The sequence below is a fragment of the Eschrichtius robustus genome, chromosome 5 (assembly GCF_028021215.1).
Source record: "Eschrichtius robustus isolate mEscRob2 chromosome 5, mEscRob2.pri, whole genome shotgun sequence".
NCBI classification, from domain to species: Eukaryota; Metazoa; Chordata; class Mammalia; order Artiodactyla; family Eschrichtiidae; genus Eschrichtius; species Eschrichtius robustus.
In genome coordinates this window covers 62,954,614-62,978,595 of record NC_090828.1, presented here as the reverse complement: position 1 = coordinate 62,978,595, position 23,982 = coordinate 62,954,614, and the positions used below count along the sequence as shown (strand labels likewise).

The 23,982-nt window shown below is 34.6% G+C and overlaps 1 protein-coding gene across 1 annotated transcript in view; it reads left to right on the top strand.

Annotated features, from left to right (window-relative positions):
* UBR3 (ubiquitin protein ligase E3 component n-recognin 3) overlaps nucleotides 1-23,982 on the top strand; it is a 229,904-nt gene that overhangs the window by 64,003 nt on the left and 141,919 nt on the right. The window contains exons 6-10 of the mRNA XM_068544929.1: nucleotides 8,549-8,615; nucleotides 13,557-13,687; nucleotides 14,824-15,052; nucleotides 21,188-21,367; nucleotides 21,967-22,100. Coding sequence (XP_068401030.1) covers nucleotides 8,549-8,615; nucleotides 13,557-13,687; nucleotides 14,824-15,052; nucleotides 21,188-21,367; nucleotides 21,967-22,100 — 741 coding nt within the window. The remainder of the gene's footprint in view (nucleotides 1-8,548; nucleotides 8,616-13,556; nucleotides 13,688-14,823; nucleotides 15,053-21,187; nucleotides 21,368-21,966; nucleotides 22,101-23,982) is intronic.

The window sequence follows — 23,982 nt, the reverse complement described above, 5'->3', positions numbered from 1 at the left end:
ATTGCTGTGCCTTCTGCCAGGTTTTAAACTTCTGAACATCAATTTCCTCATGAAAAAATGGTGATAATTCTAATGTTAGGATTAAATGGGATAACATATGGATTACCTATTATGAACCAGATACATATTAGGCTCCTGATAAATGTTTTCTGTCCTAGTGCTTTATATGTAGAAGGGGTTCAAATACTGAAGTTTTGAGCTATCATAGGTCATATGATAGACATTTCTGCTCATCTTTCCAGAGGAAATAGTTTATTAAAGCATGGTTTAAGAGTAATGAAGTTTATCTTTAAAAATTTAAATTAAAAATTTACCCAAATATCACACAAATACATTGTAGTTGTTTTGCCAGTATTCTGAAATATGAATAAACAACAGTTTATCCAATCATTTTTATGATTTCCAATTTTTAATTAAAGATACAATGCTTATATTTCTTTTTGTGCAGATGTGCAAATAGTTCTCTAAGATATGGAATTGCTAGATTACAGGGTAGGCATATCTTAAATTTTATTAGATTTATTTTTCTGATTATAAAAGTCACACACACATATTTAAAATGAGAAGTATGGAAAAGTACAAAGTTAAGACCATTACCCAGGGCCAATCATAGAAGGGTTTTAGTGATAGGAAATTTTCTATTTTAAGATTGTGATCGTAATTTTTTATACAAAAAATTCATTTATGTTTTATTGACTTATACACTACAAAGTCAAATCTTGAGTTGGAAATAGAAAAGTTGTATAATATAACGAAACAAAAATGAGAATCAGGAGGAGGCAATTTGCAGGTTTAAAAATTTAATGAATGCTAGAGCTAAAAGAGACCTTAAAGTTCATCTTGCCTAACTTTCTTATAGATGAGGAAGCTGAATTCCAAAGAATTAACTGATTCACTCAGGCAAGTGAATTTCGTCTAGTTAGTAGTGGAGTTGCAAATGGTCGCTAGGTCTCCTCCCTGCTGGTCTTGAGTTTTTTATGTGAAGTAGATAAGCCACTGTTCTTATTATTATTTCTATACAGCAAATTTGTCCTAAACTTTGTGGCTTAAAATTACCATTTTTTGTTTTGCTCACAATTCTTTGACTCAGGAATTTGGGAATGGCAGCCAGGCAGTTCTCACTTGGTTATCTCATGCGATTCCTGTTAGTTGTTGGCTGCAACTGCACTCATCTGAAGGCTCAGCTGAGATGGAGATTTAAGACGGCTGATGGACAGAGCTGGCAGTTGATGCTGACTGTGCACAGGGAGCTCAGCCTGCATGTGGCTTTTCCAGTATGGTGGTCTCAAGTTGTTGGGACTTCTCATATAGTTACGGCTTCTCCCAGGATGAGTAGCTCAAGAGCAGAAGCTGTGGAGCCTTTTCTGAGCTAACCTTGGAAGTTACGTAGTATCACTTCCACTGCATCCTGTTCCTTGTGAGTTGCTAAGATGGGCTCAGATTCAATGGCAAAGGAGGTAAATCCTGTCTCTCGAAGGGAGGAGTGTCAAAGAATTTGTAAATACATTTCAAAACTTCCACAACCAGTATGTGACATTTGCCATTCTTTTCCCTGGATTCTCTTGATATCCTAGAAATGACTCGTGATTATAGCTAAATAACATACCAATAATTGAGTATGTATTTTTCCATCTATTTCAGTGGTACTTGTCTGTTGGGAAAAACTATAACATGGTAATGAAATACCACTGTAGCTAGAAATGGCTACTGTAGGGTTTTAACTAAGATCACAAAGTTTTCCTTAAGTATAGTAGTTATTATTGTACCTCAAGAGAGTGAAAGCTTATATTTGAAGTTGTAAGAGTTTTAAAAAAGTTGATCTTTACCTTTGTAAAACAAAAGGGGATATAATAAAATTTTACAAGCATTCATTGCAATTTAAGGAACAAAATATAGTTTTGAATTTAATTAATACTGAAATTATTGAATTTATACTGAAATTATAAATTTGCATTTAATTTATGCTGAAATTATAAAATTAGTGTAACTCTTCTGCTAATCTCTTCTTGGGGTCTCCTCTTCTGCTTTTATTTTTTAAATGAGAAACATTATTTTAATAGGACCAGTGACCTACATGGAAAAAGCTTCCTTTTGTGCCTAGATATCATAAATAAGAATTAAGTTAATTGAGTTTTAGTGTGATATATTTAGAGGGAAAATACAAGAATTTCCACCTACTCACTTAAAAACTAATGATATTTTAAAAAAACTAATGACATTAATATTTTAAATTTGTATTGTACTTCTTTTCAAAGCACTTTTTACATATATAAATGGTGAAAATGGAAGCAAATTAAATTTAATAAAGGATGGAATAGATAAAGGAGAAAGTAGATGAAAGGATAAGGTAGATGGAAAGAGTATGATAGAAGAAGAGTACCCAGATACAGATGTTCTTGAACAAAAACCTATTTTATGCCATTTAAAAATTTCGTTAAAGCTTTTAAAGCCATATTGCTTTTTATTTTGCAACTACAGGCACAAATGATTGTTTGCTTTTAGTATTTATATTTGAAATTTAATGAAGAGCTGAATATGTCTTAAGGATTGGAATTTCTACACCCTTACCTTACAGGCCCATGGGATTATTGAACAAACCCTTTTTGTGATTTCATTCTTATAATTTAACAAATTATATAAAAAGGAAGACAGGATGAGAAGAGCGCAGTGACATCTCAAAAACTATAGAGAGGGAATTGTAACAATTTAAAAAATGCTGTAAGTTAGAATTGGAAGAGATCCTAGGGGTAATCTAGTCCTACCACTTTGTTTTAAAAATGAAGAAACAGGTTTGAAACTCTAACAGCAGCAAGATTTTCCCTATTTGTAAAGTTTTACTTGAATGGGTATACTATTACTGTCTACTTAATTTTATTCACACAAGTTGTGTCAGGTATTTGTCCCTGCTGTCCCTAGAGTAAGAGAACATTATGTACTCAGCAAGGCTATTTATACACAAGACATTCTTCATACTACTATTTCTTACTCTTTTTTTGTGTAGTTAATATGTAATAAGAGTAGAAAATGTTCTTTGTGTTGTATGGAACCAAAAAGAAAAGAAAATAGGAGCACATTTTAACTTCATTAAGTATTTTAAAATGTAAATTTGTGTTTATTCATTTTTTTGTTTAGATTTATTTATAACCATCACATAATTCAGTTCAGAAGAAAATTATCTCTAGAATTATATGTACGTGGGTGTAATAGAGAGTTTCTTAGAGAAAATAGGACCTCTTAGATCAAGATAGCTTTTCAAGGAAAGATTATATTCACTGTGGCCATTACCATAGCAATGTCCATTTTTCTTTGTGCAATGACCAGATCATTAATCTCTGTGTGAAATCATTTAACACACTTTACCCCCTGTGTAACTATAAAAATATGAATGTTCGTTGTGGAAAAATTGAAAAAAACAGAATAAAAAAAGAAAACATTTACCTTCAGCTGTGCTATCCAGAGATAACCATTGTTTATTAATTTTGCTGTTTACCTCTAGTCTTCTGTTTTGCATACTCTTACATAACTGAGAAATAAGCACTTAACAAAATAAAATAAGTTACTATGTAGATGTGCTGTCGATATTCTTGCCTTTATTCAAGATAGAATGCAATGAAAAGTTAAAACTAATTTGGTCAAAACTTGCAGCAAAAGCAGGATTATTGAAATTGAAAGCCAGAATAGCTTTTCATAAATGAATAGGTAAAAGAAAAATACTGTTTTATTTTGAGGTATAAGATTTGATTTTAATTAGTTAGTTATCATAAATTACATTAAAGGTAAAGGGTGGGGTGGGGACTCACAGAAACTTTTGGTGCGAAGGCCTTAGAAATATCTAATATATTTCTTTTACAATTTAGGAATTGATTTTACAACATTCCTGACAATTGGTAACCCTCTCCATAAACACTTCCAATGGTTGGGAGCTTACCCAGTTTATAAAGCAACTTGTTCCTTTGTTTGATAGCTCTAATTATTAGGAATCTCTTCTCAATACTGTGTTAAATATTACAATTTTCACACATTTCTTCTTGTTTTCCCATGTAGAAATATTTTAATTTTTACTCCCATAAGACACCCCTTTAAGACACCCCTGCTGTTCATAGCTCTTTCATCTGTTTATTCCCTTTTAAAATCTATGATCTGATTTGGTATAGAGTCATAAGGACATCTTGTCATGAAGCATGTTGTGGCTTCCTTAAGGCCCAAGGTTTTTTGTTAGCCTTTTAGCAGCTATGCTAGACTGTCGCGGGAGCCCCAGTGGTCAAATGAAATGCCCAGGTCCCCCACCCCACCCACCCCTTCACCTCTCAGACAAGTTTGAGAGCTCCCTCCCTGCTTTGTATTTGTAGAATTTAAATAGATTTAAAGCAAACAGTCTCATATTACAGTGGCTTACATAAATGTTGTTTTCATTTCATTCTAGTCTCTCAAGATCTCCTTTGGATTTTATTTTTATAACCTTATATGTTAAATGTTCCTTTTAGCTTTGTGTATTCTGTATTAACATTCTCTGAGTATTGTTTTAACCAGCTGTGAATTTACTTGACTTCGTTTTTTGGAGCTCATTTTTTTTCATCTGTCCAGTAAATTCATCAAAGAAAGAAAGAAAGGTTAATTTGGGTTGAAAAACCATCTGTAAATTTTGCAGGGTAGGAGTTTGAATCTGATTTTTTTTTTTGGGGGGGGGGACTTGTATATGTATTTTATGCCTGAAACACACATAGCAATATTGTCTACTTCTGTGCCCAGGAACTAGTTAAGGTTTGGAAAGTGTTTCTGAGGGCTGTACAAATGCTGTCTGGGTTGAGGTTATTTATTTCCTCTTTTGTCCACTGGACCATCATTTTCTCCCAGGGTTCTGTACTGTTTTCTCATGGATAAATGGGAAAGAACTATAACTCCCTATCATGAATTTGGGGTGGGTGGGGTCTTGTCATGATAACGGAATTGTTTTCATCTTCCTTAATGCCTGAATATCCCACCACTGGAAGTTATTCCTGTTTGTTAAAAGTTTTGTTCTTTCTCAAAATAAAAAAAATGGGACTTGTAATAGGTAACACAGTAATCCATTATCTTGAGCAGATTGTTGTAGTTAGGATTGGCAATCAGAATTAGTATTAAAAACATATTTATTAGCTTAAAGCTATAATTCATTGTCATCGTTGAATAAATAGAAAATTAATATTAGCAAAAAGATGATGAAATTACCTATTACTTTATCACTTAGAGGTGACTTACTGTAAATAAATATATTCTAACAGATTCTATATATAGTATATTTTAATGGCTCCATGCTATATATGCTGTTCAGTAACCTGCTGTTCTTACTAATGGTAGTTTTGAACATCTGTAGCAAGGGGTATATTTTAAGAGATTTTATTTGTGTGTATTATCAGTACTTAAATGGTTTCATACTCCATATGCTATTCTTCATAGCATGTTTTTTTTTTTTCTCATTTATAGTAATAGTTTTTGAACATTTATCTGGTCACAGTGAATATAGTGCTCTAGTATTGTGTTTTTGTTTTTTTTTTAATTTTTATTTTTTTAATGCTATTCTTGTCTGCCTACATTCTTTTTATGTATGCATGTATGTATGTATGTATGGCTGTGTTGGGTCTTCGTTTCTGTGCGAGGGCTTTCTCTAGTTGTGGCAAGCGGGGGCCACTCTTCATCGCGGTGCGGGGGCCACTCTTCATCGCGGTGCGCGGGCCTCTCACTATCGCGGCCTCTCGTTGCCGAGCACAGGCTCCAGACGCGCAGGCTCAGTAATTGTGGCTCACGGGCCGAGTTGCTCCGCGGCATGTGGGGTCTTCCCAGACCAGGGCTCGAACCCGCGTCCCCTGCATTGGCAGGCAGATTCTCAACCACTGCGCCACCAGGGAAGCCCTCTAGTATTGTTTTTCTTCATAGGATATATGTGTGCTATAATTTATTTACCTAATCCCCTGCTCTGCTGTTGGAAACCAAAGATTTTTTTTTTCTATTATAAATAACATTGTGATGAGTATCTATGCATATAGTCCCTATTCACTTGTCTGATTATTTTTTCAGGATAAATTCCTAGAACTGGAATTTCTGTTCCAGTGATAGATATACTTTAACGACTTTTGACATGTGTATTGACAAATTGCCATTCAGGATAATAGTTTTATTATATACTCTCTCAAGCGATGTACAAGAGTACACGTTTTCCCACCAGTTTAGATGGAGATAAACTCCCTTCCTAGCTGAGTTTGATATCTATGATGATGTCAAGCTGATCTTTGTTTCTAGACTTTTGTCATTGTGCTTTTATTCATGGTGTCTTCTTGGAATGACTTTCCTTTCCTTTGCTTGGCTAATTTTACTTGTCCTTTAAAGTGTAAGGTTGGGAAATTTATAAAACTTGTATTGCCATGACTATTGCTTGATCAAGGATACTCTTTCATAGGAAGTTTGTATTTGAAATTATGAAGTAATCCTAACCTGGAATATAACATTAGAAGTTTTTCTTTCTTTTTTTTTTTTTTCTTTTCTCTCAGGGCTGGGAGAGCAGTTTCATAAATGGCTGTTAGCTAAAATCTCAAATTTTAGAACCTTCTGGGTCTTGTGGCATAGTTTTACATTCTTATGTCTGTCTTTTATGGCTCCAAATTTCATACTGGTTGAGTTTCTCTAAGGGCAAGGTGAGGGTGGCAGAGGAAGAGGAGAGTGTAGTTTGACTGTCAGTATTGCTGCCAGGTAGACCATAGAGGCCTGGCTTTGGTAGGAATTAACAGGGAGAGCATATTGAAGTGCTTAGTAAATGCTGAATGACTGAGCTAAGTAGTGTCTTTGGGTAACCCCAGACTGGTCCTGAGGACTGATGCTGGACTTGGCAGAAACCTGGAGTTAAGTCTGTGGTGCGCAGGCCAAGGAGACTACACCAATGGGCAGAGCAGCAGCTTAAAGCCGAGGCTTTTCTGCTTTGGAGATTTGATTTAATTGAGCAAGTGTCTGGGAATTTGTACCATGCTTCTAACCTGCCACCAACATAATTGGTTAGCACAACAGACTGTGTGCCAAAATGCTACCACATGTCTTTATAATACCAGTTGGCTCATATATGTTTGGAAATATAGGAAAAAGCTGTCAGTATAACATGGAAGTTTTGGATTCCTATGCAATCTTTCCTAGCTCAGGAGAGCTGGGATAGTGGTGTAGAATCATATCCTCTAGCTGGAGGGGAAAAAACCCTGAACGGTGAAGGCAGCAGGAACCTTTTTAGCAACATTCAAAGGAAATCAGAAACGAGCATCTGCACCCATGGCTCCCTCCCTAAGAGGCACATCGCTAGCCTCACTGTTGGTTTCTCTAGTAGCAGGCTGCTTCCTCTGCTCCTCTTCCCTCTGTGTTGTCTCAGCCAGCTAGCTTCCCACTTTTTTGTTGTGGTAGGTTGTTAACATCCCCTGAGACAGCCTCAAATCACTCCAAGATGTTTGCCTGGGCATCCAAATGATCTCCCCAGGTACTGATTATTGCTTCTGTTACTTCTTTGGTTACAAACTTTCTAGGTTACAAAATAGGTTGTGAGTGGTCTGCCCCTCACCCTTTTATTTCCTATAAGCCTTTTTTTTTTTAATTAAAAATTTTTTTAAATTTTATTTATTTATTTTTGGCTGTTGTTGGGTCTTCGTTGCTGCACGTGGGCTTTCTCTAGTCGAGGCGAGCGGGGGCTACTCTTCGTTGCGGTACGCGGGCTTCTCATTGCGGTGGCTTCTCTTGTTGCGGAGCACGGGCTCTAAGCGCGTGGGCTCAGTTGTGGCTCGTGTGCTTAGTTGCTCCACAGCATGTGGGATCTTCCTGGACATGGCTCAAACCCATGTCCCCTGCATTGGCAGGCAAATTTTTAACCACTGCACCACCAGGGAAGTCTGCCTTGTTGTTTTTAATGTGAGGTTTTTTTCAGGAATGGATATATCACATGTGAGCAGAAATGCATGTATTTTCTTCTTGGCTTTTTTTCCTAAGCACATTTTAATTTGTTTTTATTATTATTTTTTTGACTGTCAACTCCAGCTTCTAATATGCTATGCTTATTTTTCAGAACTTGATCTCTTGAACTCATTTTGTTTGTGTTAGACTCTTCAAAGCCTTTCCTCTATTCATTGTTTTAACCGTCTTCTCCTTCTCCCCTTCCTTCCGATGCTAATCTGCTCCCTCCTCACCTTTAGCTTCTTTGATATTATATTTATAAGGTTAGGAAAATTTTTATTTTGGCATTTTGGGGTATTTAAGAGTCTTTCATTAGAAGCACAGATTAAGTTCAAGAACTCTTATATTTTAATCCTAAGGATTTTCATGATATATTTTAATTATAATGCTAATTTTAAATTTAATTTTCAATTTAAAGTTAGCAGCATTAAAATATATTTTATGACAGCAAATACATAAAATCGTTGGTTAATAATATGTAAGCATGCCTATATTTTATATTTAACATAATTTATAAGCATATTTATATTTACATAAAATGTATAAATTCATGAATAGGACTATAGATAATGCTAATTTTGTTTTTCTCCAGGAGGATCAGGATGGGAGTCAAGGTCTGGGCAAGAGAAAGAGGGTCAAACTAAGCAGTAACACCAAAGGTATTTATATTTTGTTTTTTCCTTGTATAAAAAAATGCTTAATCATTAAGAGCACTTGAAGGGAGAGTAATGTTATTAGATTTGTCTAATATGGAGAAAGTGTTGTTAGAGCATGATTGTGGGGGACCTCGAAAGCAAGTAAAACCCTTACTGTTGGGATTTTGTTCATTTGTTTTCTTTATAAAATGAGAAGCATCATATTTGAGCCAGAAAAATAGTCTCTTCATTGAATCTTTGATTTGGATCCAGCATATTTGGTGTAAAGCTTTAATTTGATTTAAAGGATGAGCAAGAGGGAGATTTTGGGTGTTTGTGTGAGAAAAAGTAACAAGAGTGAAAGAGAGTGAGAATGAGAATGAATGGCACTTACCACATATTAAGGGCTCAGAAAGGACTCAATACATATTGTTGCAAAGGAAGAAGTAGATATGCCTGTAGTGAGGGAATAGATTAGTAATAAGTAATACATATTGAACTTTTTTTTAAATGACACTTTTAATTTAATTAATTAATTAATTAATTACTTTTGGCTGTGTTGGGTCTTCGTTTCTGTGTGAGGGCTTTCTCTAGTTGCGGCAAGTGGGGGCCACTCTTCGTCGCAGTGTGCAGGCCTCTCACTATCGTGGCCTCTCTTGTTGCGGAGCACAGGCTCCAGACGCGCATGCTCAGTAGTTGTGGCTCACGGGCCTAGTTGCTCCGCGGCATGTGGGATCTTCCCAGACCAGGGCTCGAACCCGTGTCCCCTGCATTGGCAGGCAGATTCTCAACCACTGCGCCACCAGGGAAGCCCTTGAACTTTTTATATATGCTAGACATAGTGCTAATCACATCACATGCATTGTGTCATTTAATTCTCCAAGTAACCATATGAAGCGGGTTTTATTATTATTACTATTTTATGAATGAGGAAATGGAGGCATGTTAGGTTTAACAGCTAATGAGAAGTAGGTCCTTAATTCAAATCCCAGAGTTTAAATGCTTTGTCACTATATTTTCTTGACCCTCCCTAAAAGCTTTTCTAGAGTACTTGTTATTAGTTGGCAGCCTGTGCTCTGGATTTTTGCCATGGATTTCCAAATCTTAACATAGTCTATTTTCTGGGTTAGTATGGTCTGTTAGAAAGTCTCCAGAGGTTAAAATATTATTTTGATGAAAAGATTCTTACTTCTGGTGCTAAGTGTGTCTTGTGGAAAGTTTAGGACTGCTTGGAAGGTGGAGCAAGCAGGCAGTTTCCGTTGAGGCTCATTTTGTAAGTCTGTACTTAGTTATTCATGTTGTTGCATTTAACTTACAGACTGTTAGCAAAGGGCATGAAATTTGATTTGCTGGCCAACATAAGCATTTTCCCTTTCTTCGTGGCCCAGCAGAGAACCTGTAATGCCTGAAAGAAATTAGAAATCCATATGGCTAACTGGCCCCTTGACTTACCAGAGTTGTCCATGTGTTTACCTGAGTCCTTGAGACACATCTGAGTTGGAGGAGGTTGTTAGGCATATACTTGAGTTTAAGCTTCAGGGATGTTCAGAAAATACCTGTTACGGCGTAAGAGGTCATTGTTTTCCTTCAGCCTGGTCAAACTCTGGCTGAAGTTACGTTTTATGCAGACTTTATGTTGAAGTTGATTTTCTATTATATGAATTTTTTTGCATTTGAGATTGATTGTTTTCTCTTCCTTCCTCTACTGGTAAGAAGTGGTATAGAGATTTAAGACTTGATCAGTTATCATGTTTGGTTTAGGTATGTATGTGGAAGAAGTGGCTTTTGAAAAAGTAGAAAGTGAGGCTTTTTGAATTAGTAGAACCTCTGTTTTCAAAAAGTGATTGTTGCTTTTGAAAATGTCTGAAGTTCAGGGAGTGGTTTAGTTTTTGTAAGAATTTGATTCAGCAGTTTGAAAGTGAGCTGAAAATAAAACATGTAATGATAGGCAAGAGGAGAGGCACTGTGCTAACAAACACATCACTGCCTATTCTCAAAACCGCAATTTTAAGGGTGAAGGGCCTAGGCCTAGAGGGCTTCAGCTAACATGGCCAAGATTATTGAGCTCGTGAGTTGCAGAGGCTGGACTCTACTGTCTAAATTAAATGCTGTCATGCATTTGTACCACATACTGATTCTTCAAAAATCTCTTTTTACAATTTGGCTTGAGTTGTTTAGGCGTTGTAAAGGTCATGACAATTTAATCAAGATTTTAAAGGTAAATAATCATACGTAACTAATGGAAGCATTTCTAACCACATTTCCATAACATAACATGTAAAACACATAACACATGCTTTAAATATCTTGGGAAACTGATATCATTTATTTTAAGAATAACAGTGAAGACATTGTGGGTTTTTCTCCCTTTTTTTTGTCTGAAGTTAGAAAAATTGGATTGTACATAACTGCAGCTATTTTCAGCATAACTGCAGCATTTTAGTAGAAGCCATAGCTTTTCTGGTACGTTCAGATTGTTTTATTTATTTAAAACAAAGTTAATGTATCTTTCTTTTTTAATTCTTGACATATAATAATTATGGTAGCTTCAGGCTTTTCTTTGGCTGATACAAGCTTGCAGAGAGTTATAACTGAATTTTAGGATAAATACTGCTAGTTTTGTTCAACTTTGTAATTATTTTCAGAAGCACTTCTCTGTGAGGGTTTTATTTTTTTGGTAGTCTGTGAAATTTTCAGTCATGTTAGTACCAAGTGAATTTTGAGAATTAAATTGGCTTCAGCAATGTGTGCTGTGGATTATATTCTAATTTTTAATTGTAATCCTTATATTCCTGTCACCTGATTCATTTGGTCCCTAATTTTATTACTTTTTTGGCTTTGAATCTGTCAGCTTGTGCCTTTGAATATATTTTACCTCATTTCTTGCAGGACTCGTTTATGTCTCTTTTTAAATCATTGCCGTATCCTGGGAATGATCTATTTCAGGAGGAAGAGATTTCTGTTTTACAAGTAGAAAATTCTGAGATTTGGAAAATAAAGAATTATTGTTTCCAATAAAGGGATGTGTAGTGTAATTGTATTTATACTTTTACTCCTACTACATACGGCTTATACTAAAGGCACCACTGAAAGGGAATTAGGTAGGGGATTAGCAGATACTTTGGTCTCTCTGTAATCTAAATCGTAGTGTCTCTAGATTAATGAAATTATTATTCTGAAAACAAAGGGTTATTAATTATTAATCGAACATGGGGTTAAAGTTACATCTAACTTTAATATCTGATTCAAGTCTTATTAAACTCAGTGTTTTACAAAAGAATCAAGAGAGTGATTAAATACTGAGTTGTTACTCTTTTAGACTCGTTACCTGAGGAGATGTGGTATGAACACATTACTCAATAATAGAAGAACTGTGACACTGGGGTAGGATTGGGGTAAGGTTAATTGAAAAAACTACAGGGTTACCCTGCAAGACTACTTCAACTGTGATATAGTTAGGGCTGTACCTGAGTATTTTGGTTCATGTGATACTGGTTTTTCAAATCTTTCATCTAACTCTAGTCTCTGCTTAAGCACTGTCACTGAAACAGTCCATTCATAGTTGACACTTGATGCCCTTATCTTCTTGATGCCCTTATATAGAGCTGATGATCCAGAGCAGTATCCCAAGATAATTTGCTCCAATAAAGATTAATAGGGGGCTTCCCTGGTGGCGCAGTGGTTGAGAATCTGCCTGCCAATGCAGGGGACACGGGTTCGAGTCCTGGTCTGGGAAGATCCCACATGCCGCGGAGCAACTGGGCCCGTGAGCCACAACTACTGAGCCTGAGCGTCTGGAGCCTGTGCTCCGCAACAAGAGAGGCCGCGATAGTGAGAGGCCCGCGCACTGCGATGAAGAGTGGCCCCCACTCGCCGCAACTGGAGAAAGCCCTCACACAGAAACGAAGACCCAACACAGCCAAAAATAAAAAATAATAAATAAATAATAAATTTAAAAAATTAAAAAAAAAAAAGATTAATAGAATTTTCTAGTTCATTTTGAGGGGAAAAAAATTAGAGAAAGTGAGAGAAAGAGATAGCCAAAGTATTAAAAATATTCAGTTCACACTTTGCTGTACACCTTGAAACTAACACAACATTGTTAATCAACTATACTCCAATGTAAAATAAAAATTTAAAAAATTTCAATTCATCATATACCAGTTGAGACCTTTTTGTTGATTAAGCATGGCAAGGAGGCAGAGATAAGCAAGAGACAGCCTAACCCTCAAGGAGTGGCACTTGGCTTTAGAAAATAGACTTTCCAGTAAATAATTTTATTCCCCCCTTTGAATACCTTTAGTCAAAAGGGGCATGCATTTCCTGTTTCCTCTATGCATGAAGAGGGCATCTTGAGTCCAGTGCAAGTAAGCATATCTAATGTTCTATGTGTTTCCTGGTATGTTCCTACCAGAAGAAAGTAACTGCTTCTGTATACTAGAGTAAGCAATGCACTAGTGATTATCTTCTCTAGTGAAGTTAATATTTCATTTATGAAGGATAATTTTAGAGAAATCAATTATTCATCCATAAAGATTTTTTTCAAAAATAAAAAATTTAGATAACTTTGGAGTTTATGTCCTTAAAAGTATGTTTTTAGGTTAAAATTACTATTACTATTTTAAATTAAGTGCCATGAATATTGTTCTTGTAAGATAATTGTTTTAAATCTTAGTAGAAGTTTTAGATAAATGGCTTATGTTTAAGGGCAAGTAATTACTTATTTTTCTAGTAACTGCTTTATATTAAATTATAAGGATTAAGTATTTTACTATTTATATACTGTGGACATTATAGAAATTTAGCTTGATATTGTTAGCATTATCATTTGAATTATTGAAAGGATAGCCTTAATTTTTAGGTACATTCAGATGTTTGAGGTTGATGGGTTATTAATCATAGTAAGGTTTACTGAGATGAGCAACTTAAATCATTAGGGTGATAAATTTTATTTTTCTTATGTAGATCAATCCATAATGGATGTTTTGAAACATAAAAGTTTCTTAGAAGAACTATTGTTTTGGACTATAAAGTATGAATTTCCTCAGAAGATGGTGACTTTCTTACTCAACATGCTTCCTGATCAAGAGTATAAGGTATCTACATTTTTTCCTTCCTTTATGAACTTTGCTCCTCTTTCTTTGCCTTTTCAACACTAAATCTTTTTGATATATTTCTCAGCTCTGTTGCCAAAAGAGGGCCTGCACAAAAAGCACAGTATTGTAGATCTGAGTCAAAGCACCATTACAGAGCAGGGTTTCTAAGGGTTGCCTTTGTGCATGAAACTTGGTCCAAAGGGATTGCTGGGGGACAAACAAAAACACAGTTGCACAAATAAATATGTAGTTACAAATTGTAGTAAGTTCTCTAAAGGAGAAAGGTACAAGGTGCTATGAGAATGTTTAATGGGGGCAACTGAATTTAGATTGTATGGTTAGGCATGGGAAAAGCATGGAGTTTGTAGCTGCTGGCCATGACTGTTAAAGACACAATGGTATTGACTCATGTACACATGTACATAGGTGAAGTCTCTAGTTTCAGAGGGTGTGGACTCACCTGTTACTACTGTATGGTTATGGCAAAGTTGCACAACCTAGTGTCTGAAAAGACAATAAATCATGCTATAGTTCTTATGGTTTAGGTAGTAAAGCCTCTTTAGGAGTGACACTTTAATAATGCTGTTGTTTTGTGCCTTTATACCTGCTTAAGAAAACAATAGAGGAAGTGTATATGGTATACAGAAGAGAATATTTAGTCAGAATGGTGGTTGGCTTTCAGATCAAATAGGAAAAGATATTATTTCTTTCGGAGTAGTCACGTTGACTCACTTATTGTTTAGTTATATAAACACCTCTGATGGTTTTCAAGTGAGGCTTTAGATTTTGTTGTTAAAGTTGGTAGCACAGGACAAAGACACATACTTTGACATTAGTGAATTGATATATTTGTGAGCAAAGTGAAGATTTGTATTTTTAGACTATCTTTGTAATTGCTTTAAAACTTTAATAATTTAAAATGCATATTGAACATTTTTTTAACCATCGAAGTATTTTGCTAATTTTCCAAAAAAGGACAAATGTAAGACTACCATCATTACTGAAATTATTTTTCCAGTTATCTTGGATATCATCACAAGCTAATCATAGCTTAAAAATGCTAGTATAATATGTTGGAAAATGTGTTATAAAACTTAAACTGTGTTTTTTTTCTTCCTATTTAAAACATTTTACAGGTTGCTTTTACAAAAACTTTTGTTCAGCATTATGCTTTTATTATGAAAACACTGAAGAAAAGTCATGAATCAGACACAATGTCTAACAGAATTGTGCATATTAGTGTTCAGTTGTTCAGCAATGAGGAGCTAGCCAGACAGGTAACAGAAGAATGTCAGCTGCTGGATATTATGGTCACTGTGCTGTTATACATGATGGAAAGTTGCCTTATTAAAAGTGAGCTACAAGGTAAACACAGCATTATTTTCACTAGTTTTATAAGTATACTTTGTATAACTAATCTTAAAAACTCCCTTTATGCTTAAAAATAGCTTTTAAAAATATTATAAAATAATACATGTTTGTTAAAGAAAAATTTATAAAAATTTCAGCAAAATTTAAAGAAAAACTTTAAAATCACCTATAGTTTTGTTATTCACAAATAACTTAATATTAACAAATATTTTGGGATATTTCTTTCTGTCTTTTTGTGTGATGTGAGTATATTTACAGATGCGAATATGTACTGTAAAATATGCTATCAAGTGTACACATCAAGAACATGTTCTTTCATGATTGCAGGTAGTAATATATGACTTTACCATTATTTAACCATTTTCTTATTAATTAGATATGTTTCTGTTTTTTTAATCATGAATTTGTTACTGTCAGCTTTAGACATTTTATATGCATATACTTTTATAATTTAAAAGTTGGAATAAATCTTGCCTTTTTTATATGTTCCTTTAGTGTGATATTTAATTTTCTTCCTTTGTGCCTCCTCAAATTGCCATAACATTTCTAGGAATTCCTCCCATTCTTATTTCTTTGTGGTCTTTCATCTTGACTTCACCTCCTTGTAATAATTTATATTATTTGAGTATTTGCTATGTACTAGGCACTGTGTTAATACTATTTATATGTTGTCTCAATTAAGCTTCTGAACAACTCTCTAGATTGGCGTTATTATTATTTCCACTTTAAAGATGAGTAAATTGAAGTTTAGAGAAATTAAGTCATTTACTGTAGATTATATAGTTAGTAGATGACAGAGCCAAGAAGGACTTTATATCTCCTGATGTCAGAATCTTTGTTCTTAGCCACAATACAGCCAGGACAACATTAATAGGACTGTGTCTTAACTTGTTGGCACTTGGAGCTAAACTTAAAAAATAACAACAAATAATGCCTCAAATTAAATCTTAGGACCTTTCCATTCTCTTTGGATGGGAGATCTTATACTTGAGACTTGCCTTCTGCTGTTGTCTCCTTTTGCATATCAGCTCCTATTTTCTCTTTATACTGATAGTCTGCCTATTCTCAGATGTAATACCATAGCCTGAAAATTTATATAGGGCTCAGTACAGGGCATGATGCCTTATATATAATAATAGCTTGCTAATAATGATGATGGCTACCATCTTTCGAGCACTTACTGTATACCATGCTTTTTTTTTTCAGTACTTTATATGTATTATCTAATTTATCAGTAATTCTGGGGAGTAGATATTGTTTTTTCCATTTTATAGATGAGGCATTTGTGGTTTAGGAAGTTGAAAAGTCAGTGATCTATGGTTTTATAGCTGTAAGTGGTAAAGCTAGGTGTCTAACTCATACTCTGACCCACCGCGTAACTGCCTTCCCATTGTAGGTATAGTGGGAGAATAATACATTATTTACATTGAACAGTATACCTCTTTACCTTTTTAAAAGAAAAATTAAAAGCTGCTTTGTATTGTACTTTTTCTGTCTTTGTGTAGGATGACCTTTTCTTTCTTAGAGATTTAGCTACGTATATTACTTTCTCTTTTCTTTTTTGAAATAGTGTCTATCATCATTCAGCTATATCAGTGATATTCTTATGTGTAGAATTATATAATTAGAAAAGGACTTTTCACAAGTATAGTATTTTTAATTTATAAACTGGAAAACTTTAAAAAATTAGAAGTATCTACTCTTTTGAAAAGAATCTTGAGTCTATTTTCTTGACTAAGTGGTTTAGCTATGCTTATTTTATATGGTTTGCATTTCAGAGGAGAATGTTTGGGAGGAAGATGTATATGAGTCTGCCTCCCACTTTTTTCTATAGGCATCTTTCCTGAGAGAGTTTTTATGTTCATTTCCTTATCTTCCAGTCACTCATTAACCCACCTCAATCTACTGTCTGCTTCTGTCATTCTATTGCTGTCTCCAAAATTGTCCATGACTCCAGTAGCCACATGTCCTACTTTCCCCAGAACAGCTCCAAGTTATGCCTGTTATTTTGACATCATTTTTCATACAGTCCTTTTTACTCTCAGAAGTGTCCCTGTTTATATGATAAATTATATGGTCACCCTTTCTATGACTACATGATAAGGAAGCCAGTGGCAACACTTTGGACCTTATCTTGCTTGATTTTCATTATCATTTTACACTGTTGATTCTCTGTTCCTTGTGTGGCATGAAACTATTTTCTACTTGTTCTATCAGTGTTGGTGTTTCTTGGCACTTGGTCTTGCTGTCTCTGTGTTTCTCACTTTTCCCATATTTTCTGAAATCGTATTACATGGTTTTAGTTGCTTTCTACACATACCTCCTTCTAATGCAGTTAGTCTGTCCTGGAAATTCTTACACAAATTGAATTTTCCAAAAGCTAAATAGCTATAAGTAACATTGCTAAGATCTTTAAATATAAATGTATTTTTTCTAGCAATAAATTACATTATTTCTAAGCCAAGTCTAAAACTATCTTTAGCTCCTATGCTGTTTTTTTTCCTCTTTTAAAAGTAACATAACATTTCATGTTACATATTTACTGGTTTTCTAAAAGCACCATATGTTTTCCCTGTTTTTACATGAAGAGTATTGGAATGAGCTTTAAATATATTGAACTAGCTACAGATATTGCACAAGTTCTTTATACTTCTTATTTTGTAATAGCCCCTATCTAGCCTTTGTATACATTGTCATTAGACAATATTTGAAAATTCTGTCCACACTGTTAGTAAATGTAGGAGCTGATACAATGAGAATTCACATGGCCACAGCAATAGCTGAAGATTAAAAGGAAAAAGCCTCTAGTAGTACGTGCTCCCTTCCTTATACTTTTACTTTGTTGTATTCATTTCTGCACCATACTACTTTGTGATTCCAAATATAACTCATAACTTTCCATATCCCTGAAAGTTTACAGTTTGTCTTATGAAACTGTCTGTTTAAAATGAAACTTAAAACCATGTGTTGTGGGACTTCCCTGGTGGTGCAGTGGTTAAGAGTCCGCCTGCCAATGTAGGGGACATGGGTTCAAGCCCTGGTCAGGGCAGATCCCACGTGCCACGGAGCAACTAAGCCCGTGTGCCGCAACTACTGAGCCTGCGCTCTAGAGCCCGTGAGCCACAACTACCGAGCCCTTGTGCCACAACTACTGAAGCCTGTGCACCTAGAGCCCATGCTCTGCAACAAGAGAAGCCACTGCAATGAGAAGCCTCTGCACTGCAACGAAGAGTAGCCCCCGCTCACTGCAACTAGAGAAAGCCCGTGCAGCAGCGAAGACCCAACACAGCAAAAATAAATAAATTTAAAAAAAATGGTTAACTTAAAAAAAAAAAAAAAGGAATAAAGTTTAAAAAAAAAAAACAAAACCATGTGTTGCATAACTATAGCAATGTCTGTAGTTGCTAATAATGCCAGATTGATCTTCTGTCCTGCATATCAAATTGTTTATTAAACTATATACTTTGGATGTCTACAAGCAACTCAGACACACAGTGTCAACACCAAAACCCATTCTGTCTCTATCAAGCCTGCTTCTTTTCTATTGCATTTGTGCATATGTGTGTATGTGTATATATGTATGTGTGTATTAGCACTCAAGTCGGTGTGTTGGTACCACTCTAACCATCTACAGAGTTGCCCAACCTAAAAACCTAGGAGTCATTTTTGACTTCTTACTCTTTGTAGAAATAGTGAACATCACCAGGTCTGTCATTTAAATCCTTCTGAATATCTTAGAATAGCCAATTCTTTTCATCTCTGCATCTTCATGCCAACACCATAGTTCAAGCCATCGCCATCTCTAGGCCTTCTACTACTAGTCATCAGCACCCTCCTGTATAGTCAGTCTCCACACTAAACATCTAGTCATGTCCTCTCTCTTAAAACCCCCTCTGTGGCTTGCCATTCTCTTCACATGAACTGCAAACTCCTGAAGCTGATTTATGAGGCCATCTAGACTCATTTGTGCCACCTATTCTCTGCATTCTTTGTCCCAGTAATTCCATCCTTTTTTATACTGCTTCCTCTACTTAGAACACCATTTCCTCTCCATCTCTAGTTTATTTGGCTAATCCCAATTTCTGCTTCATTCTGTAAATCTCAGTTAAACATCACTTCCTCAGGAAACTCTTTTCCTCAGTTGTAGACCAGCTTTATTTGTTCTTATGACTTCTTGTACTTTTCCTGTTACAGACCTTACCACACTCTGTCTTCTTAGATATTAACCTCAGTGGAGAGAGAGAATGTATAAATCTTGATTTATTTACCGCTTTATTTTCAGAGCTTACTAGAATACCTGACCCTCAGTAGGAGCTCAATAAATATTTGTTGATGAATGAATAGCATTTAACACTGAATCATTGCTTTCTCTGTATCTATATTTGGAAAAGTATCAGTTGGATAAAAATAGAAGTTCTAATCATTTTATTTCATAAAAAATTCCAAGGTATTTTTTGCAAGAACAGTAGTAGTTAAAGCAGTGTCAGGAAAATAGTGATTTTGATTAATTATATTCTGCTTATTCATCCTCTGATTTCAATTAAATAGAACAGTGATTCTCAATGTTTTAAAAAATTAAAAAATCCCAGCATCCCTAGGCACTGTCCCATCAGCATCAGCTGCTCACCAACTCACAGTGGCAGTAGTTGTCAGAGAGGGCGTTTCTGAATCTCAGGTGTGGGTAATTTATAAAAGCTCCCTTACTCCCACTTCCTCATTCAGTTATACCCTCTCTCATCCTGTTGTGGGTCCTGTTCTTATGTCTTGTTAAATTTGAGTTGGGTAAAGTAATTTCATGGACTGAAACCTAAATTTAATTTATGGAAATAAGTGCAGTAGAAGCCCTCTTCACTGATGAGTTTGACAATGAGGTGGTTATTTGAAAAGTTGGTTAAAGTGAGGCATTGTTAAAAAGTGATACCTACGTATCTTAAATGGTGGATTTTAACTTAAACCACAGGAATGTATGTTTGTTTTCCAACCTTTTAATTTTGGGCAAAGCAGTTGTAAGGTATGGTTTTCTTTACTGGAGTTCTCCGTCGTCCTTCTTGTATATACCACATCTGTAAAGCAGCATCTGTGATTTTCATTTTCAGTTTCTTTAAAGTAGAGTAAGAACATAAAGATTTTCATGAAGCAATCTGAGTGTAAAATCCTTCTAGACTTTTGTGATTTTTCTCCTCCAAGATTTTCGTAGGCACTTTTATTGTCTTTCAAAAGCTTATGATCCAGTTTTTGTTATACCTCTATTTATGCATTCATATTTTATCAGATTATTTGTAACTTAAATTTTATAATTATAGTAAAAAGAACAATTAGTATGAACAGAAGCAAAAACAGACTCTGGATAAGCTTATACCTTGGGGCTTGTGTACTAGGGAATAGGCTACAAGCTTTGAGCATTCTGTGTATTATGGGTATTAGTGTGTTTTACAGTGGGAATGGGGGGCTTGTTTGTCCAGTGAATCAGTTAAGCTGGAATAGGTCAAGAGAGCTAATGCATACATGCTATAACTTCTAATAGTAAAGTTGTTGTACAAACCTAATCCTCCCCATATCCTCCTTCCAGCAATGTATTTAAACTTTGAGGATTTTTTTTTAAAGCTTAAGAGATTTACGTGTGTTTTTTGTTGTTTCATTTTTGAAATACTGTGTTAAAAATTGTTTTTACATGTCCTTTGAATAGAAGAAAGCAATTAAATATATATCATTTAAGTCATACAGATTTGATTGAAAAGATAGAATGAGATTAATCTAGGGATAAAAACATTTTATTGATTAGAACTGAAAATATTGCATTATATCATTAAAATCAAGAAAATAATAAGGTTTTATAAACATGTAACTAAATATCATGTAATATGTTAGACATGTGGTAATAATTATTATAATGATGTGCTAAGTGTTATGTTAACATTTCATTTAATTCCCTTAAGATATGTGTCTTTTTCTGTTTTACAGATGAGGAAATTGATTCAGAGCTATGTAATATACCTAAAGCCATATAGTTATTAAATGGCAGGCTGGGGTTTCAATTTAGGTGACTCTGATTCTAAAATGTATAATCTGTATCATTGGTAAAACTATTTTTTTAAACTAATTTTTTTTGTGTGTATGTGTCTATTTTAGATGAAGAAAATAGTTTACATGTGGTAGTGAATTGTGGAGAAGCATTACTGAAGAATAACACTTATTGGCCTCTTGTCAGTGATTTTATTAATATCCTTTCTCATCAAAGTGTGGCTAAGAGATTTTTGGAGGACCATGGTTTGTTAGTGACATGGATGAACTTTGTATCTTTCTTTCAAGGTATCAATTTCAGATTTTTTCTTATTATTTTTTTTTTTTTTTAGTTTACAAAATGCCTAATGTTAAACTGTCAAACACTAATTAAAAGATAATAGCACATCATTCAGTTACATGTGAAATGTCTCATTTTAATTAATTGATATTTGTAAGTATTTTGATAAAGTGTTCATGAAAACATATCAGAGTTAGGAAGAAGGTCAAACTATTACATAGGAAATAGGACTGTAGTTTTTAAAAGCATTTGAAAGCATTAATCTAGAAATTTCTAATCTGTTCTCTAAGAAAGACTCATAATACTTTCATAAAAATTTCAACCGGCATCAATTAAAATAGTTTTGACTTTATTTAATATATTCAATTATATTATATAAGAAAGAGACAGTTCACAAAATGTTTCTAAGAAAACGTAGTTTATAAAGAATTCCAAAAGGACCAGATTGTTTTATTTTTAATAATTTATTAATTTCTATATATATTGTGTCATTATGCCATTTGTGTGCATTAAAATGTGTTTGGTACTAGGAAATATTTTACTTGATTTTTAATATGGGTGTTTATTTCCATTTGGCAAGGTTTATATCTGTTTTAATTTTTGCAAGGTATGAACTTAAATAAGCGAGAACTAAATGAGCATGTGGAATTTGAATCTCAGACCTACTATGCTGCCTTTGCTGCTGAACTTGAGGCCTGTGCACAGCCAATGTGGGGACTCTTATCACATTGTAAAATTAGGGTATGTTTTGTTAATTTCTGTGTTTACCTTTAAAATAATTATTTAAGAAAATTATTTGTGAAAACATTGATTTGTTTACTTGTGTGTAATAATATGCAGTGTTTAATTCTGAATTCACTTGTTGACCTGAGACAGTTAATTGTTATTCTTAGGCAGGTTAGAATTCATTTATATAAATGAATTATCATATCATTCCAGCCTTCCCTTATTGTGAATAGTCTTTGGAGCTTTATAAGTCTCCACATTCATCTTTATTGTTTCATTTTACCCATTATCAGTTAGTTGCCTAATGTTTCTTGTCTCTCAAGGGATGAGGATAGTCCTCAATAAAGTTTACACTTTTAGGATTCCAAGCACAAAATCAGTATACATTTCATACAACTTACAGTTGTTTGTAAAAAGAACCTAAGGGTACATAGCAACAACATAAATTCTTATAATTGGTTAAGAAGTGCTCGCTTATAATTGCGTGCATTTATGTCTTTCTGTACAAATATATATTTTACCTTTGCATTTTAAAGTATTCGTTTGATGGGTCTCCAGAATCCTTGGATAGTTTGTTATCTCCTGACCCTATAAACTAAGGACTTGACTAAGATTTTGCTGTATGGATCCCATGAAGTCCAACCTGCTAGCCTGTACCAATAAGCATGCTGCACAAGATTTTATAGTGGTCTTGGCTCTGCCTCTTTTGACTTAGGTGACTTGGTCAACTCATTTAAAACTATTTGAACTTCTTAGTCTTTATCCTTTTCTTTTTAAAAACTAAAGGAAACAAAATAGAAATGGGACAGCAAAGCCTGCTCTTCCTCACAGGGTTATTATGAGACTCTCTTACATATATTCTTTAAATGTATGTGTTCCTTTAAGTGGATTTCTATTTTCTTTTTGAATTTTATTTATTTTTTCATACAGCAGGTTCTTATTAGTTACCTATTTTATATATATCAGTGTATATATGTCAATCCCAATCTCCCAGTTCATCCCACCACCACCACCCCCCTCCACTTTCCCCCCTTGGTGTCCGAGGATTTCTATTTTCTCTCATGACTCCAGCTTTCTCTAAATGCAGATGACTCACAACTTTGTTACAGTCTAGCCAGGTTGAAATTTACAACAGCTCTGGTTATTCATGTAGATCTCCTTATAGGTTACATGAATTTTCTCAGGTTCCTAAACTAACTTTTTAAAAACATTTGTCTGTGCTGTGTTCTTTATGTCATTTTATGTATGGTGTTTTAAATGATGCAGTTATCCAATATAGAAACCTCCCCTTGCTGTACCAGGTGTGTTCAAGCTATAATCAGATACCATGAATTTTCTCTCATACCAGAAATGTCTCTCTACCACTTCTTTCCTCTGTCTTAATTTATTTCTTTATATTTTTAAAATCTGGGTTGTTTCTTAACTGGTTTTCCTGCCTCTAGATTCTTCCTACTGTAATTTTTCCTAATACTGAAGTTACTGCTAAGTTCTGTGCTTATCTCTCCTTTGCTTAAAAATCATTCAAGTTCTTATGTCTACAGGATAATGTCCATATTTCCTATAAAGGCATTTAAGACCTTCCACAGTTTGCCCTCAACTTGTTTATCGTAATTCACCTTCCTATACCCCCTCTACCTCCGTGCCTTCATTGGATTACCATTCCTCAACATGCAATTCCTTTCTTGATTCCAGTGGTTTTGTTCAAGTTAGTCCCTTTTTTGACAAATGAGCTCATTCTTTCTGCTTAGTCCAGTGCTTCTCTTATATGAGAATCATCTGGGAAGCTTGCAAAATACATGTGCCTGAGTCTCACTGTCAGAGATTTTGGTTTGATGTGCAGTAGGACTTCGGCAGCGATTCTAACTGGAATGAAGAACAATTAGTGTGAGCTCTTCAA